Raw genomic sequence first — 18,722 nt, 5'->3', positions numbered from 1 at the left:
TCAATGACTCACTACCCCCCACTGCTGTTTTCATGCATAACATCATAGGCATGCTGACTAGTACACAGGCATACGCAAAGGAAGATTTTGCACAGTGTGATCTGTATTAAATATTCAATAGACAGATGAAAAGGGCCTTTTCAACCTTCATGGAAGGGGTATTATTTGGTCTGATATATAATGTTAGTGCAACCCTCATGGAAGGGGTATTATTTGGTCTGATATATAACATTGCCTCTGGAGATGGATGACCTTGCCAATATTTTAACCTAGCCAATCAACAGAGATCAGGAAGGACAAGAGACAAAGAGTATGGAGACAGCCTAGAGCTCTAAAATGCATTCCATTGAAGAAAAGGTCAAATAAAAGGTTAAACATTCATTTTTTTATACAGTAATGGAATGGATTACAACAACAAAAAACAGCAAAACAACTAGTACAAAAAAAGACTGCTGCAGTCATGGGAATATATCTCAGGCTGCAGTACAATTCTCTAACCTTCTCCCCAAAATGTGCACTCATTCACTCCCCCTCATGGATTTAAAAGAAATGGAAGAAAAGGAATATGGTGCAACACCCACTATCCCATGCTTATACAAATTCAATGCTTTTTAATTCATTCACACAGACAGCATCGTTGCGTTTTGGTACACCAGAAGTACATTCATTTCCAATGGAACACTGCATGTGCCTTGCAGCATTGCGTTGCAGAGGCAGTCGCAGTGCGTTCTGTGTGGTGCATGCGTTGGATTTATCAAACGTATGCATCAAATTATATGTGTAGAAGGATTGACAGAAATGGTAGTAGAAGGTGAATGTTGAACTTTTGTTGCACACATATCCAGATGTTGCTGTGTTTCATTTTGTGCAATGACGCTGTAGGTGGGATCGAGGCGTAAGGAATCAGTGCCTAGTGGGTTGAAGGCTAAGAGTTGTTCCCCTGCATCATAGCTCAGTGTCCCTCTATGATGTCCCCTTAATAAGAGCCATAAATAAAAGGGCATAGTGAAATGTCCATCGACGCCATCACTTCAGCTGTAGTACCACCTGTAAGGTCACAAACACACACACTGTCAGGATACACACACAGAGGTAAAGTGTGCACATAGAGATGGATAGAGAGCTCTTGTGCCACAAATCCTGCATTAGCATAGACAGCACCATTGAGGGCTTCCACCATTTTAAAGTCGTCAACTTGGTGGGATTTACTATGGGTTAAGAAAGGATTAGAGCCCAAATTATATGATTTTTGGGGTCCGATACCGATTCTGATTTTTTGAGGGGCAAAACTTACCAATATATCTGCCGATATACTGTTTAACAGCAGGGAACTGAAAAAGTGTAATTTTCCCCACACTGTTTTCAAATTGCCATCCAGAAGAGCAATTGTCCAATAACTATGCTTCAAATGTTGATATCACACATTTGAACAATAATGACACATCATGAGAATGGCAGCAAGTGTTCAGATAAGCATGAGATTCCCTTTTTTCATCCTATTTATTGAATAGAGGCTATCAGTGGAGTTATCAGCCAATACCGATATAGCTTTAAAAGGCTAATATCGGTGAACCGATATATCGGTCGGGCTCTAGAAAGAACCCAGATCAGCAGGAGGGGGTCAGCCAATGAATTACATTCCTAGGCAAACAATCCATAACTGCAGGTTGCAGTATATCACCAACATTGGCTTTATACCTGTTCAGACTATACACACTCCAGCACGGTAGCTGTTATGACCATTTTTTGTTTATTTACAAACTGCCAATAAACTCAAAAGTAGAATAATAAGTTGACTACTTTAAACTGGAGATAGGCAGTACCTTTGAGGCCTATGCTGTCAAAGAAAAGATCAGTGTATATATAGGAGAAGGGCTCTCTAGGGCCGTGTCTAGATTTGACAGTTCACGCAGCTTTAGTATTCTGATCATAGAGTTCTGTTTATGGAATTCCAAATGAGTCTTGCATCTATACTTACACTATTGTTCAAAGGTTTGGGGTCACTTAGAAATGTCCTTGTTTTTGAAAGAAGAGCAACTTTTTTTTGTCCATCAAAATAACATCAAATTGATCAGAAATAGTGTAGATATTGTTAATGTTGTAAATTACTATTGTAGCTGGAAATGGCATATTTTTTACAGAATATTTACATAGGCATACAGAGGCCCATTATCAGCAACCATCACTCCTGTGTTCCAATGGCACGTTGTGTTAGCTAATCCAAGTTTATCATTTTAAAAGGCTAATCGATCATTAGAAAACCCTTTTGCAATTATGTTAGCACAGCTGAAACCTGTTGTGCTGATTAAAGAAGCAATAAAACTGGCCTTCTTTAGACTAGTTGAGTATCTGGAGCATTCTGGCTGAAAATGGCCAGAAACAAAGAACTTTCTTCTGAAACTATCAGTCTATTCCATGCGAGAAATTGCCAAGAAACTGAAGATCTCGTACAACGCTGTGTACCACTCCCTTCACATAACAGCGCAAACTGGCTCTAACCACAAGTGAGCAAGAGGACAAGTACATTAGAGTGTCTAGTTTGAGAAACAGACACATCATAAGTCCTCAACTGGCAGCATCATTAAATAGTACCCGCAAAACAGCAGTCTCAATGTCAACAGTGAAGAGGCGACTCCTTGGCAATATCTCGTATGGAATAGCCTTCATTTCTCAGAACAAGAATAGACTGTTGAGTTTCAGAAGAAAGTCCTTTGTTTCTGGACATTTTGAGCCTGTAATCGAACCCACAAATGCTGATGCTCCAGATACTCAACTAGTCTTCAGGAGGCCAGTTGTATTGCTTCTTTAAATCAGCACAATAGGTTTCAGCTGTGCTAACATAACTGAAAAAGGCTTTTCTAATGATCAATTAGCCTTTTAAAATGATAAACTTGGATTAGCTAACACAACGTGCCAGTGGAACACAGGAGTGATGGTTGCTGATAATGGGCCTATGTAGATATTCCGTAAAAAAATCTGTTGTTTCCAGCTACAGTAGTCATTTACAATATTAACAATGTCTACACTGTAATTCTGATCAATTTGTTGTTATTTTCATGTTCAAGAAATGTTGTTTTTCTTTCAAAAACAAGGACATTAGGTTACCGCAAACTTTTGAATGATAGTGTACATTTAAATGTGTCTATCGTGTCCACAGTGTGTCTAGATTCCCTATTCCTGTGCTATATTCAAATGCCAGTATGCCTTTTACAAACGGTGGAATAGGCAAAATATGATAACACAACAACTGATGGCTGTAGCTAACTATTGTAGCTAACTAGCCAGCTAACATCTGTAGCTAGCAATCAACACTAAACGGATTGCAACGGGTTAGCATGACTCGCTAAACAATTTTACATTTGCTTCTAAATATTAGCTAGCTGACTAGCATTTGAGGTCAGCAAACATGTTCCTCACATGCTAGGACCATTTGTCCTCTAACGTTTTAATGAAAAGATAACTCTCGGTCCCAAAACACAAGTTTTCTGGAGACTTGTGGGAGGAGTGTACAGTCAGACTATGAACTGCAGTTGGGATACGAATATGTTTCTGTATAAAAGCACTCCTGTAATATACATACAAATGTCTTCTACGACAGGGAATATAGAGAGACTGGGGGAAAAAACATTAAGTGAATGAAGGCACAATGGCTGGCAGAAATCACAGGCTCTTGCGCCTCTGACATCAGTAGGTGTAATGATATTAGACTATTGGTGGAACTGCCATGAAAACTGTTCTCAACCCATCCAAATCATACCCTCCACTGATGCTGGTCAAACTCAAACACACACACACACACACACACGCATACATGCAAGCACTCACACACATGCTTTGCATAACTATGCACCACTGAAACATTGGACAAACACACTGACACAGACACAAACGCATTTGATCGGCAATGACGCACACAAGTCAATACCCTAATAATTTGTGTATAAGTGCATGCACGTGTCCCCCCGAAGATTGTACCTTATTGGCAGCCTCCAATGAGCTGATGAGTGTTTGTAATTCCTCTCTGTTCATCTCGACAGACAGAGGCTTCAGGGCACCATTCTCCTTCACATCCAAACGGAGGTTGAGTAGAGGGGTATGGAGAAATGAGATCTTATCGCTGGACAATGCCAGCTGAACAGAGAAACAGAGAGCGAGAGAAAGGCTTAGGATTCAAATGTATAGAAATCATTGTGGTAGCAGTAGTAGATAGGTAGTGAACCATACAACTCAGTATTTCACCCCAAATCAATGACTGATAAAGCATAATTTCTCACATAATTTCTGCATACCAAGTAAAAACACTTTTTTCATTTGACCTGTATTTAACCAAGATATTCCTTTGAGATAAAAAAATATATATATTTTTCAAGGGAGTCCTGACCAATCAGTTTCCCAATCAAATGGAGACTGTTGTCTCCTCACTATAGTGCAGGGAATTCACCTTTATCTGCCAGTCAAAATCCTGGAGGGTAGAGCTGGACACGTTATTGGTCCTCTCCACCAGCGCCTGACGGATCTCCTCTCGTCTGGCCCTCAGGACAGTCAGCACAGCCTCCCCATACCCACTGCCCACGTCTGCCAACGATGCCAGCACCTGCCCAAAGCAGAAGAGGTTGGCAGTTGCAGTAATCAATAAATCACTCATACTGTATATTTAATTTTATTGGCAAACTACACAGTTCAAATTCAAAATAACTTGTGTGGGATGGTACAGGTAACTGCCAAAATAAAGGAAACACTTCAGTAAATGAGGGATACAAAATATATAAATATATTGAAAGCAGGTGCTTCCACACAGGTATAGAGCAATTAATATCCCATAATGCTTAGGGTCATATTTTAAAATACCAGTTGCCCATTATTTTCGGTACCATTGCTAGAATACATCTCAGTGAATTTGTAAAGGAGCATAGAGGGTTTAAAGAATGTGTGTAAGTCACCAGACCTCTACCCAATTGAACACTTACGGGAGATTCTGGAGCGGCGCCTGAGACAGCATTTTCCACTACCCTCAACAAAACACCAAATTATAGAATTTCTCATTGAAGAATGGTGTCATATCCCTCCAATATATTTCCAGACACTAGTCAAATATATGCCAAGGAAAATTGAAGCTGTTCTGGCGGCTTAATAGCCCAACGCCCTATTTAGACACTTTATGTTGGCGTTTCCTTTATTTTGGCAGTTACCTGCACATTGGCCTACATTAAACATACATGATACACAAACTGTCAACACTGGACATACAATATTTATTAATACAACATGACTTTTGTAAATATGTTCCGCAGCTCGTCGTTCCCATCTTGTGCCACAGCTCCTGTTGATTGTGCAATGAATATCAAATGGCTGGTCTTGTTTCAGTCTGCCTGTAATTCTATTTACACATAAAACATTTAGTTTCGCAACTGAAACAGATGAGTCTATGTCTCTGTAATATTTAATTAGTATTGTCAATAACTCACTACTGAAATAACTTTGCTACTAAATTAACTCATATAGTGCCTAGAGAAAGTCTACACAACCTTTACACAGTTGTCACAATTTGGTCCCTTAAATTAAAATATAAAAAAATAGATGAAATTGGGATTTTACCCCACTGATTGACAGCCTACTTCAGACTTTCAAAGTGAAAGAAACATTTATTTAAAAAAAAAAAGATGTATTTATTTAGTAGGTCTTCACACCCCTGACACGAGTTAATACTTGATGGAAGTACTTTTGGCAGAAATTACAGCTGAAAATTATTTTGAATAAGGTCCCGCCAACTTTGCACAGCCCTTAGGGCAACATCTATCCATTATTCTTGTCAAAATTGATCAAGCTCATTCAATTTGGTTGTAGATCATTGATGGACAGCAATATTCCAGTATTGTCACTGATTTTCACACAGATTTAAGTCAGGGCTGAGACTAGACGACTCAGAATCACTGAACACCTCATGGAAGGCCACTCGTGTGTCTTTGGCTTTATCATTTGTTGCCCTCAAACATAAATCTATATCCTAGTGTGAGGTCTTCAGAATACTACGTTTTTCATATTTATTTTGGTCCTGGCAAAACTCCCCAATCCCAGCCGGTGACAATAATAACATAACATGATGATGCCGCCACAATTCTTGAAAATATGGAAGGTTCACTCGGTGATGTGTCGTGTTGGATTTGCCCTAAAACGAATGTTTTTGCAAAAAAGTTAACAAATAAATAAATTATGTTCTCTTAAAGTATTACTTAAATGACCATTTTGCAAACAGGAAGGATGATTTGGAATGGATTTTATTAGCACATGCTTCTTTCCACTGTCATACAGGTCAGTAATGGGAAATGAACGCAATGTTGCTAATCCATCCACAGTTCTCACAGCTCAGCAAATGAACTCAGTGTCTGTTTTAAAATCACCTTTGGCCTTATAGTGACATCTCTGAGCAGTTCTCATTCTCTCCCATAGCTCTGTTAGGAAGGACTGACAGATCCTCTCAGCACCCAGTTGATATGTAACACCATCAACAGCTTAATTGCCATATTCAAAGGGTTATTATGGAATTTTGGAATTGTTTCATCACCTTCACCTGATGTGTAACTATATACACATTTTTAAAGCACTTGGTGGCTTGGAGGTTAAATATGTTTGAATTTTCCTAAGAAAGAGGAAGTTATTCAAAAATGATCCCATCTATGTTTCCCACTATTACTTTTGCACAAACGAAACTACACTGGACAAAAATATAAATGCAACACATAAAGTGTTGGTCCATCCACCTGACAGGTGTGGCTAATCAAAAAGCTGATTAAACAGCATAATCATTACACAGGTGCACCTTGTGCTGGAAACAATAAAAGGCCACTCTAAAATGTGAAGTTGTCACAAAACACAAAGCCACAGATGTCTCAAATTTTGAGGGAGCGTGCAATTGACATGCTGACAGCAGGAATATCCACCAGAGCTGTTGCCAGATAATTTTATGTTAATTTCGCTACCATATGCTTTCTCCAATGTTATTTTAGAGAATTTGGTAGTACATCCAACCGGCCTTACAACCGCAGTCCATGTGTAACCACGCCAGCCCAGGACCTCCATATCCGGCTTCTTCACCTGAAGGATCATCTGAGACCAGCTTCCCGGACAGCTGATGAAACTGTGGGTTTGCATAAGTGAAGAATTTCTGCATAAACTGTCAGAAACCATCTCGGGGAAGCTCATCTGAGTGCTCGCCATCCTCACCCGGGTCTTGACCTGACAGCAGTTTGGCGGCGTATCCAACTTCAGTGGGCAAATGCTCACCTTCTCCAGCATGCCAGTGGCCACTGAAGTGTGCTCTTCATGGATGAATTCCGGTTTCCAATGTACCTGTATGGCGTTGTGTGGACGAGCGGTTTACTGATGTCAACGTTGTGAACAGAGTGCCCCATGGTGGAGGTGGGATTATGGTATGGGCAGGCATAAGCTACGTACAACGAACACAATTGCATTTTATCGATGGTAATTTGAATACACAGAGATAATGTGAGGCCCATTGTCGTGCCTTTCATCCGCCCACGTCACCACATGTTTCAGTATGATAAAGCACGGTCCCATGTCGCAAGGATGTGTACACAATTCCTGGATACTGAAAATGTCCCAGTTCTTCCATGGCCTGCACACTCACCAGACATGTCACCCATTAAGCATGTTTGGGATACTCTGGATGAACGTGTACAACAGTGTGTTCCAGTTCCCGCCAATATCCAGAAACTTCGCACAGCCATTGAAGAGGTGTGGGACACCATTTCACAGGCCACAATCAACAGCCTGATCAACTCTATGAGAAGGAGATGTGTCGCGCTGCATGAGGAAAATGGTGGTCACACCAGACACTGACTGATTCTGATCCACAGCCCTACTTTTGTTTTTAAAAGGTATCTGTGACCAAAAAATGCATATCTGTATTCCCAGTCATGTGAAATCCATAGATTAGGGCCTAATGAACACATTTCAATTGACTGATTTCCTTATATGAACTGTAACTAAGGTTGCAAAGGGTCGGAAACTTTCTGGTAAATTTCCAGAATTTCCCCGGAAATTTTCCATGGGAAGTTAAGCCCGGGAATTTGGGGAATTTTGCTTAAATTCGTCAAAAAAGTTAGCTTATAACAGTGAACCTTTTTTGTGGGATACACATAAGGCAATTCTAGGTCTCTTCACATATTTTGGTTAAACTATCCCCAATGCAATGGAATTGCAACCCTCTGCATGCACAGTGCATTCTTCCATCACATGTGCAGTGCACTCTTCCATCACATGTACAGCTGATTCTCAAGATCTTGCACACTAATGAGATGCTATTGAGCCCACACTACTACACTGTCTGAGCCAAGGACTACATGCTTTCTGGTAAGTTTTGATTACAATACTGGGTTGGGTGAATATATTTTATATGACATACATGATTTTTTGTTAACTAGTAAATAGTAGCCTACAGAAAAGTGTGTTTAAATTATTTATAACTTATTTCTAACTTGTTAACAATTTCTGCTAGTTAGTCTTGCTACCATGTGGATTTTAGCTTGCTAGATAGAGCCTGCTAACTGAGGAGTGTTAATTCACCTACTTCCATACATGTTTCATTTTAAAACATTTATCTTACAAAGGAGTCATTTAATCTATGTGTACATGGAATTGTATTTATTATTTTTTTTACTCAATTTTTTCTAATCTTTACAGGAAAATGCCATGGGCACTGTCTGATGTGTTGAGACATTTCACTGCAACTAATGTAGAAGGAAAAGCTGTGTACATTTGCAAATACTGTGCCAAATCATATGTGAAGAATACAACAAAGATACAGAATCATCTGGCCAAGTGCATAAAGTTCCCTCAGCGCTCACAACAGTTAACCTCTGACAAAAGTCCCTCTACTTCTATTTGAGGTGAAAATTATTAATCAGACACCTTATTGATAGCAACAGCTCATGGTCCTGGAATCAGAAGTTTTTTTGACTCAATGGAGGAACGTAGTCAGAGAAACGCTGATGCTTGAGCTGTGTATGCAACTGGTTCACCTCTGATGCTCACAGGCAATGTGTATTGGAAGAGATTTCTGATTGTTCTTCGCCCAGCATACATCCCTCCAACCAGACATGCTTTATCTACTCATTTGCTGGATGCAGAGTTCAACAGAGTTCAAGTGAAGGTCAAGCAAATCATAGAGAAAGCAGACTGTATTGCAATAATCTCTGATGGGGGGGTCAAATGTTCATGGGCAAGGAATAATTAACTACATCATCTCCACCCCTCAATCAGTATTCTACCACAGCACAGACACAAGGGACAACAGACACACCGGTCTCTACATTGCAATTGAGCTGAAGGCAATCAATGACCTTGGGCCACAGAAGGTATTTGCACTGGTGACAGACAATGCTGTGAACATGAAGGCTGCTTGGTCTAAAGTGGAGTGGTCCTACCCTCACATCACACCCATTGGCTGTGCTGCTCATGCATTGAATCTGCTCCTCAAGGACATCATAGCACTGAAAACAATGGATACACTCTACAAGAGAGCTAAGTAAATGGTTAGGTATGTGAAGGGTCATCAAGTTATAACAGCAATCTACCTCACCAAGCAAAGTAAGAAGAATAAGAGCACCACATTGAAGCTCCCCAGCAACACATGTTGGGGGGGCGTGTTGTCTTCATGTTTGACAGTCTCCTGGAGGGGAAGGAGTCTCTCCAAGAAATGGCCAAATCACAGTCTGCTGATATGGACAGCCCCATCAAGAGGATCCTCCTGGATTATGTATTTTGGGAGAGTGGTAAGCAGCCTGAAACTCCTGAAACATATAACAGAAGCCATTTCACAGATTGAGGGAGACAATGCCATACTGTCTGATGTTCAGACTCTGCTTGAGAAGAAATCTGTACTGCCCTGCCCACTTCACTGTTGCTCCAAGCAGAGGAAACTGCAGTTCTGAAATGCATCAAAAAGCACGAAGACTTCTGCCTGAAGTCCATTCACGCCGCAGCATACATGTTGGACCCCAAGTATGCTGGCAAGAGCATCCCGTCTGGTGCAGAGATCAACAAAGCCTATGGTGGCATCACTATCGTGTCGTACCACCTTGGCATGGATGAGGGCAAGGTTCTTGGCAGTCTGGCAAAGTACACTTCCAAGCAAGGGCTTTGGGATTGAGATGAAATATGGTATATAGTGCCAACGTATATGTCGTGCCAACATATATCATCAGCCACCTGGTGGAAGGGACTTTGTGGCTCTGAGGCTCTTTCCCCTGTTGCCTCCATCATCCTTGTTTGGGAACACACACACCAAAGCACGCAACAGGCTGACCAATACAAAGGTTGAAAAATTGGTGGCCATCCGGGCAAATTAGATTATTTTTGAGCCTGACAACAAGCCATCCTCAACAAGGTTGGAAAGTGACAGTGAAGATGAGGCCTCAGAGTATGATGTTCAAGAGCTGGACATTGAGGAGGTCCAGGGAGAAGACATGCAAGCCTGAGAGGAAGACAACCAAAGCTTTAGTTTCTAGGCTATCATTTTACAGATGTATGTTAAAAAAACGTTTTTGGGAGATGCGATGGATCATTGGGGATCATTCAATATTCTAATTTTTTGTTGTTCAGTAAAATCACCCCATGTGAAGAGTCAACTCATTTAATTAAAGTTTGATTCGTAACTACACTGCTCAAAAAAATAAAAGGGAACACTAAAATAACACATCCTAGATCTGAATGAATGAAATATTCGAATTAAATACTTTTTTCTTTACATAGTTGAACGTGCTGACAACAAAATCACACAAAAATGATCAATGGAAATCAAATTTATCAACCCATGGAGGTCTGGATTTGGAGTCACACTCAAAATTAAAGTGGAAAACCACAATACAGGCTGATCCAACTTTGATGTAATGTCCTTAAAACAAGTCAAAATGAGGCTCAGTAGTGTGTGTGGCCTCCACAAGTCCCTGTATGACCTCCCTACAACGCCTGGGCATGCTCCTGATGAGGTGGCGGATGGTCTCCTGAGGGATCTCCTCCCAGACCTGGACTAAAGCATCCGCCAACTCCTGGACAGTTTGTGGTGCAACGTGGCGTTGGTGGATGGAGCGAGACATGATGTCCCAGATGTGCTCAATTGGATTCAGGTCTGAGGAACGGGCGGGCCAGTCCATAGCATCAATGCCTTCCTCTTGCAGGAACTGCTGACACACTCCAGCCACATGAGGTCTAGCATTGTCTTGCATTAGGAGGAACCCAGGGCCAACATATGGTCTCACAAGGGGTCTGAGGATCTCATCTCGGTACCTAATGGCAGTCAGGCTACCTTTGGCGAGCACATGGAGGGCTGTACGGCCCCCCAAAGAAATGCCACCCCACACCATGACTGACCCACTGCCAAACCGGTCATGCTGGAGGATGTTGCAGGCAGCAGAACGTTCTCCACGGCGTCTCCAGACTGTCACGTCTGTCACATGTGCTCAGTGTGAACTTGCTTTCATCTGTGAAGAGCACAGGGCGCCAGTGGCGAATTTGCCAATCTTGGTGTTCTCTGGCAAATGCCAAACGTCCTGCACGGTGTTGGGCTGTAAGCACAACCCCCACCTGTGGACCTCGGGCCCTCATACCACCCTCATGGAGTCTGTTTCTGACCGTTTGAGCAGACACATGCACATTTGTGGCCTGCTGGAGGTCATTTTGCAGGGCTCTGGCAGTGCTCCTCCTGCTCCTCCTTGCACAAAGGCGGAGGTAGCGGTCCTACTGCTGGGTTTTTGCCCTCCTATGGCCTCCTCCATTTATTGGGGGTCTTGTTAATTGCCTATAATTTCCACCTGTTGTCTATTCCATTTGCACAACAGCATGTGAAATTTGTCACTCAGTGTTGCTTCCTAAGTGGACAGTTTGATTTCACCTCCTCCTGCTCCTCCTTGCACAAAGGCGGAGGTAGCGGTCCTACTGCTGGGTTTTTGCCCTCCTATGGCCTCCTCCATTTATTGGGGGTCTTGTTAATTGCCTATAATTTCCACCTGTTGTCTATTCCATTTGCACAACAGCATGTGAAATTTATTGTCACTCAGTGTTGCTTCCTAAGTGGACAGTTTGATTTCACAGAAGTGTGATTGACTTTGAGTTATATTGTGTTGTTTAAGTGTTCCCTTTATTTTTTTGAGCAGTGTATATAGTTTTTAAAATTTCTATTGGAAGGATTTAATCATTTGTAATTGTGTCTACTTATGATAAAGGTAAAATGTGTATGTTTCTGTATGGTAAATAGATCCAATACAAAAAACATCTACATTCAAATGATATTAATATTAATTTGCATACATTCCCATTAATTCCCACAGAAAGTTTCCACCTATGAATATTCCCCAAAATGTGCAACCCTAACTGTAACTCAGTAAAATCGTTGACATTTTTCTATGTTCAGTGTAATTGTGTGATTTTTTCATAAAATACTTGTTTTTTAAACTTATTTAGATGTGCCACAAAGGGGTGTGTAGACCTTTGCAATCAAGAGATCTTGTTTTTCTCTCCTTAAATATTAAAAATGTTTTAAAAAATGTAAAAAATAATAATAAACTGGCACTGTATGTAACATTTATCAATTGAAAATGTAGGCCTGGGTGTTAGCATTAAATGTTACTAAGCCGTGCCAAAGATACATTCTAGGGGAACACAGTAGTCTAGGGGAACACAGTAGTCTGATGCCTGGTTGAACTTTCAATGGCCCCTCCTGTCAAGAGTCAGAAAACAGATTGCTGGGATATCCCAGCAGAGTCTGAAACCTGATGCCTGCCTTCCACCTGAGTGGCAAACACACTGAAACCTGAGACCAACACAGTGTATACACCTGACACCCCAAATCCACTGTCTACTCTGCAGGCATAACAAAACACAACATACCACACACTACAGCCCTCACAGAGGGGGTGACCATTGTCCACTTTTGTTCTAGCCCAGCAATAAAACACATGGTTCAATCAAAATGTACACCCCCTGAGCATCCCTCGGGAATGGATTGAGAAACATTCACCAAACCAAATACTCTTCACACTCCTTACAAATCCAATACACTGCCGGTATACAAAATACATTGCAGCCGTCAAGAGGCGCTACACAAACCTAATACACACTAAAGAGCCCAACACAATATAACTGTCAAAAGAACCCGCACAAACCAGTGAGCCACTGCATTGCACATCTTAGAAACCCAACTCCCCTCACATCTAAGTCAAGGGCCAGTCATGCATGGAACATGACTCAAAGTCAAACATTCATGATAAAACTCAAAAGACTGCTTCAAACTCACTGACGATGGTCTTACCTCTTCGTCTGGGGTCTTCTTACCCACGGCGAGACGGAACAGAGAGGAGAGGGAGTCGAGGAGCTCCATCCATTCTACAAGGGTCCACGTATTACCATAGTCTGCCATCCGAGGGGGCTCCCGCCCACACACACCGTCTACCACCCAGTGTAATAGCTGGAGGAGAGAAAGTGTGTATCATCATCATCATCGTCGTGAAAAAATGTATTGCGGTCCTTTTGTAGCCTATGCTGGGATTTAATCCATCTACCCAAAACAAGTCAGTAAACAATGCCATGCCCATGTTTGTGTGGCGGTCATAGTGTTTGAGTAAGCGCCTTATCTGTATGCTTTGTATTTACAATCAAGCATCATGCTCCCTCTGCTGTTCAATTGTTGGTTCAGCATGTGCTTATAACAATGAAACACTTTGCCAAATCGACCCCTCTTGCGTGCCAGCTAATGAAAAATGTATTTTATTAATGACATTTTCCTCCTACAATGGCCTGTTGCTAGGTAGCTACACATTGTAAAGGTGATATGTGAATGGTTCCATACAGCCGTTATACCTTATCTACTGTAAAGTGTAGCATGAAAGGTTTCAATTAACCTGTTATTGGTGATACTTTTTTCCTGAATTGAGAACGTACAAAGTATAAAATAATTGTCTGTGCCTCGTTGCATGTGGTTCTACAAAAATCAGAGAACACATTCAGAAAAATCCATGTTCTGTACCACACGAAGAGGTTCCTCGCCATGTTAGCTACCACACATCTAGTATTTACCTCCCTCAGATGATCACTCAAGCCATGAACTTTCTAATGGCCAGTGGTGGAAAAAGTACACAATTGTCATACTTGAGTAAAAGTAAAGATACAAAAAAATGACAAGTCAAAGTGAAAGTCAACCAGTAAAATAATACTCTAGTAAAAGTATGTGGGTTTTAAATATACTTAAGTATCAAAAGTAAAAGAACAAATAATGTCATATTCCTTATATTAAGCCAAACAAACAGCACAATTTTCTTGGGGCACACTCCAACACTCTTCTTTACAAAATAAGCATTTGTGTTAATTGAGTCTGCCAGATCAGAGGCAGTAGGGATTACCAGGGATGTTCTCTTGATGAGTGAGTGAATTGGACCATTTTCCTTTCATGCTAAGCATTCAAAATGTAACAAGTACTTTTGGGTGTGAGGAAAAATGTATGGAGTAAAATGTATATGATTTTCTTTAGGAATGTAGTAGAGTAAAAGTTGTAAAAAATACAAATAGTAAAGTAGGCCTACAGATCACCCCCCCAAAACTACTTAAGTACTTTAAAGAATTGTTGCTTAAGTATTTTACACCACTGCTAATGACTGTCCATCTCATGTTGTTTTTCTAAATTAGATGTCTTTTTGTGTGCTTTGAGGTTCTTTGAAAAGCACTAAGTAAGAACACATTCTTATTATTATTATTTCCCAGCATCTATGCTACGCAGCCACGTGTAGAAGTAGATGACAGCATGTCACACAGTGCGACCAAAACAAAGAGCTACACCAGTGAAGGCTTCTCAGCGGGGGAAGGGGAGGACTATCCTCAGTGAATGGCAAATATAAAATAGTGAAACATTAAAAAAGCTATTCTTTTTAGATAAAATTACACTAAATACAGTGGGGTAAAAAAGTATTTAGTCAGCCACCAATTGTGCAAGTTCTCCCACTTAAAAATATGAGAGAGGCCTGTAATTTTCACCACAGGTACACTTCAACTATGACAGACAAAATGAGAAAAGAAATCCAGAAAATCACATTGTAGGATTTTTCATGAATTTAAATTTGCAAATTATGGTGGAAAATAAGTATTTGGTCACCTACAAACAAGCAAGATTTCTGGCTCTCACAGACCTGTAACTTCTTCTTTAAGAGGCTCCTCTGTCCTCCACTCGTTACCTGTATTAATGGCACCTGTTTGAACTTGTTATCAGTATAAAAGACACCTGTCCACAACCTCAAACAGTCACACTGCAAACTCCACTATGGCCAAGACCAAAGAGCTGTCAGGACACCAGAAACAAAATTGTAGACCTGCACCAGGCTGGGATGACTGAATCTGCAATAGGTAATTGGCTTGGTTTGAAGAAATCAAATGTGGGAGCAATTATTAGGAAATGGAAGACATACAAGACCACTGATAATCTCCCTCGATCTGGGGCTCCACGCAAGATCTCACCCCGTGGGGTCAAAATGATCACAAGAACGGTGAGCAAAAATCCCAGAACCACACAGGGGGACCTAGTGAATGACCTGCAGAGAGCTGGGACCAAAGTAACAAAGCCTACCATCAGTAACACACTACACCGCCAGGGACTCTAATCCTGCAGTGCCAGACGTGTCCCCCTGCTTAAGCCAGTACATGTCCAGGCCCGTCTGAAGTTTGCTAGAGAGAATTTGGATGATCCAGAAGAAGATTGGGAGAATGTCATATGGTCAGATGAAACCAAAATATAACTTTTTGGTAAAAACTCAACTCGTCGTGTTTGGAGGACAAAGAATGCTGAGTTGCATCCAAAGAACACCATACCTACTGTGAAGCATGGGGGTGGAAACATCATGCTTCGGGGCTGTTTTTCTGCAAAGTGACCAGGACGACTGATCCATGTAAAGGAAAGAATGAATGGGGCCATGTATCGTGAGATTTTGAGCGAAAACCTCCTTCCATCAGCAAGGGCATTGACGATGAAACGTGGCTGGGTCTTTCAGCATGACAATGATCCCAAACACACCGCCCGGGCTACGAAGGAGTGGCTTCGTAAGAAGCATTTCAAGGTCCTGGAGTGGCCTAGCCAGTCTCCAGATCTCAACCCCATAGAAAATCTTTGGAGGCAGTTGAAAGTCCGTGTTGCCCAGTAACAGCTCCAAAACATCACTGCTCTAGAGATCTGCATGGAGGAATGGGCCAAAATACCAGCAACAGTGTGTGAAAACCTTGAAGTAAATAATTGATTAAAACACACTGTTTTGCAATGAAGGTCTACAGTAGCCTCAACAGCACTCTGTAGGGTAGCACTATGGTGTAGCCTGAGGACAGCTAAATTCTGTCCTCCTCTGGGTACATTGACATCGATACAAAACTCTAGTAGGCTCGTGGTTCTCATCCCCTTCCATAGACTTAAACAGTAATTATGACAACTTCCAGAGGATGTCCTCCAACCTATCAGTTCTTGCAGCATGAACTGGAAAGTTGTCCACCCAAGCAAAGGATTGGAGAATCAATGTAGTACTGAAAGCATTAGCTACAGCTAGCTAGCAATGTAGTGCATAAAATGTGATAAGAGGTTGAATCAGCGAGAGAAAGACAATAGTTGAAGAAATTAATTTCTTTAAAAAATGAAGAAGCAAGAGAGAGAGAGAGCTATATTTATTTATTTTTCTTCACTTGCTTAGCTATGTTAGTTTAGCTTACTCAAACAGAGGAGGATGCTATGTTAGCTGGCTGGCTATCCAACACTAGAACTTGGTTTTTGGTTTTATTAATGTATTGCCCCTGGGGCCGGCCAGGGTAACTGCTAAACTGCTTGCTGACTATATCGGCTAGAAGCAGGCCAGTGTGTGCAAGGCGGTATTAAATGTGTCAATGTCTGTCACCTTAATTACTCAAATTTCTTTCGACCTTTGCACCTACGTTGTAAACGTTCATTCATAGGCTAGGTTGTAGCAACCTCATGATGGGTATAGGGGAAATTGTATTATCATTGAGTATGTAGCCTAAATCTAAAAAACGTTACATTGAACTGAGTGAATGTAATATGAATGACAGTCATCCAATATGCTGTAATAGAAAAAAGGCAATACTCATTAAAAAAATATATGAACGGCATCGACCGCCACTGATCTACACATATGCAAGTGGCACTTCTCACTCGATACAAAACATGTATGCAATACCTTAATGAACATGTGTTTTTTGTAGAACCCGCTGCAACTGGACACTGTTGGCATTTATGATACTGTCTTCGTTATTTATATGGGAAAAGTGTATCCTAAAGAAGAGGTTAGTTTAAAAAGTCCTTGCTACACTTTAGTGGCTAAAGTGTAACAGCTGTACTACGGAAGCATTCACATATCGCTCCTCTATTCGGTTCGCTGCAGCTAGCTGCAACAAACTGTACAGTTTTATCTCAATCTCTTCATTCAAAGACTCGATCATGGACACTCTTACTGACAGTTGTGGCTGCTTTGTGTGATGTATTGTTGTCTCTACCTTCTTGACCGTTGTCTGTGCCCAATGTTTGTACCTTGTTTTGTGATGCTACCATGCGGTGTTGCTGCCTTGCTATGTTGTCGCATTATAGGTCTCTCTTTATGTAGTGTTGTGTCCTATATTTATATTGTATTTATTTAAAAAAATTATGCCTGTGCCCCCGTCCCGCAGCAGGCCTTTTGGTAGTCCGTCATTGTAAATAAGAATTTGTTCTTAACTGACTTGCCTAGTTACATAAAATAAAAATATCACCGTTGCTATGTAAAAAGTGAATGCATGCAAGGGTTCTCCTGATATTACATTGACTAGCTCCAGGACTGTGCTGACAAAATACAGCACATTTATGAATCAAACATTCAAGGAAATTACAGTAAAGATTGCACTTTTCAATTATTCTTACTTTTTGACATTCTTCAGAAGGTAATTTGCCAAGTAAATGTACCATGTTTTGCTGTCAAGTTCCGCCTTCCGTGTTTAACGTCACGAATCAGCTGATAGTGGTCACGTATGGGGCGGGCGTATTATATTCATTGGACTCTTGCAATGAGGTTTATACCGGTCAAGGTATTTTGGAGCAATCAGCCTATGGAAAACATTTTATTTTAAAAAGTGCGTTGAGCTCGTATTGAAACAGTCTCCTAAAAATAATTTTTTAGTGCGGCAAAATTCTATAATATTATTCCACGCGCCACAGTGCATGTAAAAACGTTCTGTAAAAAGCATCAGCTGACACACATTTCACTTCCTTTGCATTATGTGTTTATAAAATCGGCTTCTTTCTTGGAGCATTATTAAAGTGAAAACAGAAGTGCTATGGTGAAACTAGATAACATGTCCAGCAGTAATGCACAGGACAGCGTTGTTTGCACAACACTGGGATTTTGAATATAACCCTCTGGTCCAGGAACAATGTAATCTTCAAAATAAAATAATTAACTAATTTAAATTAAAGTGATTCACACACAGTAATGTCTATTTACAGTAACATCGTTTGGCAGGCCTGAAAAAAATGTAATGTAACTGAATGAAAGACCCATCTCTGGTGGGCAGTGGTGTTCCAGCTCTTTACACCCAGGAACAACACTAATTGTCTTGTGACATCACATTGTCCTCAAAAGTTGTTTTTTGGGGGGCGTTTTAGCTAACCCTAACCATTTTCATAAACCTAACCTAAT

At 40.9% G+C, this 18,722-nt stretch overlaps 1 protein-coding gene across 3 annotated transcripts; it reads right to left on the bottom strand.

Moving 5' to 3' along the window:
- Positions 1-365: 365 nt before the first annotated feature.
- Positions 366-18,055, bottom strand: LOC112261653 (COMM domain-containing protein 8). 3 transcript variants are annotated; one of them, XM_024437145.2, is made up of 5 exons: positions 17,948-18,055; positions 13,325-13,480; positions 4,442-4,594; positions 3,976-4,131; positions 366-1,047 (listed from the first exon to the last, which is right to left on the bottom strand). In XM_024437145.2, exons 1-5 carry the CDS (start codon positions 17,990-17,992, stop codon positions 1,027-1,029), a joined length of 531 nt encoding a protein of 176 aa, XP_024292913.1. In that variant the 5' UTR covers positions 17,993-18,055; the 3' UTR covers positions 366-1,026. The 3 variants fall into 3 exon arrangements, with proteins under 3 accessions (XP_024292913.1, XP_024292915.1, XP_024292914.1); XM_024437147.2 differs by having other exon boundaries at positions 17,990-18,012; XM_024437146.2 differs by lacking the exon at positions 17,948-18,055 and adding an exon at positions 17,582-17,617.
- Between the last annotated feature and the right edge of the window lie 667 nt (positions 18,056-18,722).

The sequence above is a fragment of the Oncorhynchus tshawytscha genome, linkage group LG11 (assembly GCF_018296145.1).
Source record: "Oncorhynchus tshawytscha isolate Ot180627B linkage group LG11, Otsh_v2.0, whole genome shotgun sequence".
Taxonomy (NCBI): Eukaryota; Metazoa; Chordata; class Actinopteri; order Salmoniformes; family Salmonidae; genus Oncorhynchus; species Oncorhynchus tshawytscha.
The sequence above is the reverse complement of the archived record's forward strand: the minus strand, read 5'-3'. Positions and strand labels throughout refer to the sequence as shown.

Coding starts and splice junctions, on each gene's coding strand:
- LOC112261653 (XM_024437145.2), bottom strand. CDS start 17,992: ATGGTACATTTACTTGGCAAATTACCTTCTGAAGAATGTCAAAAA. Junction 13,481..17,947: donor CTTCTGAAGAATGTCAAAAA/GTAAGAATAATT, acceptor TCTCTCCTCCAG/CTATTACACTGGGTGGTAGA. Junction 1,048..3,975: donor CATTGGAGGCTGCCAATAAG/GTACAATCTTCG, acceptor GTGACCTTACAG/GTGGTACTACAGCTGAAGTG.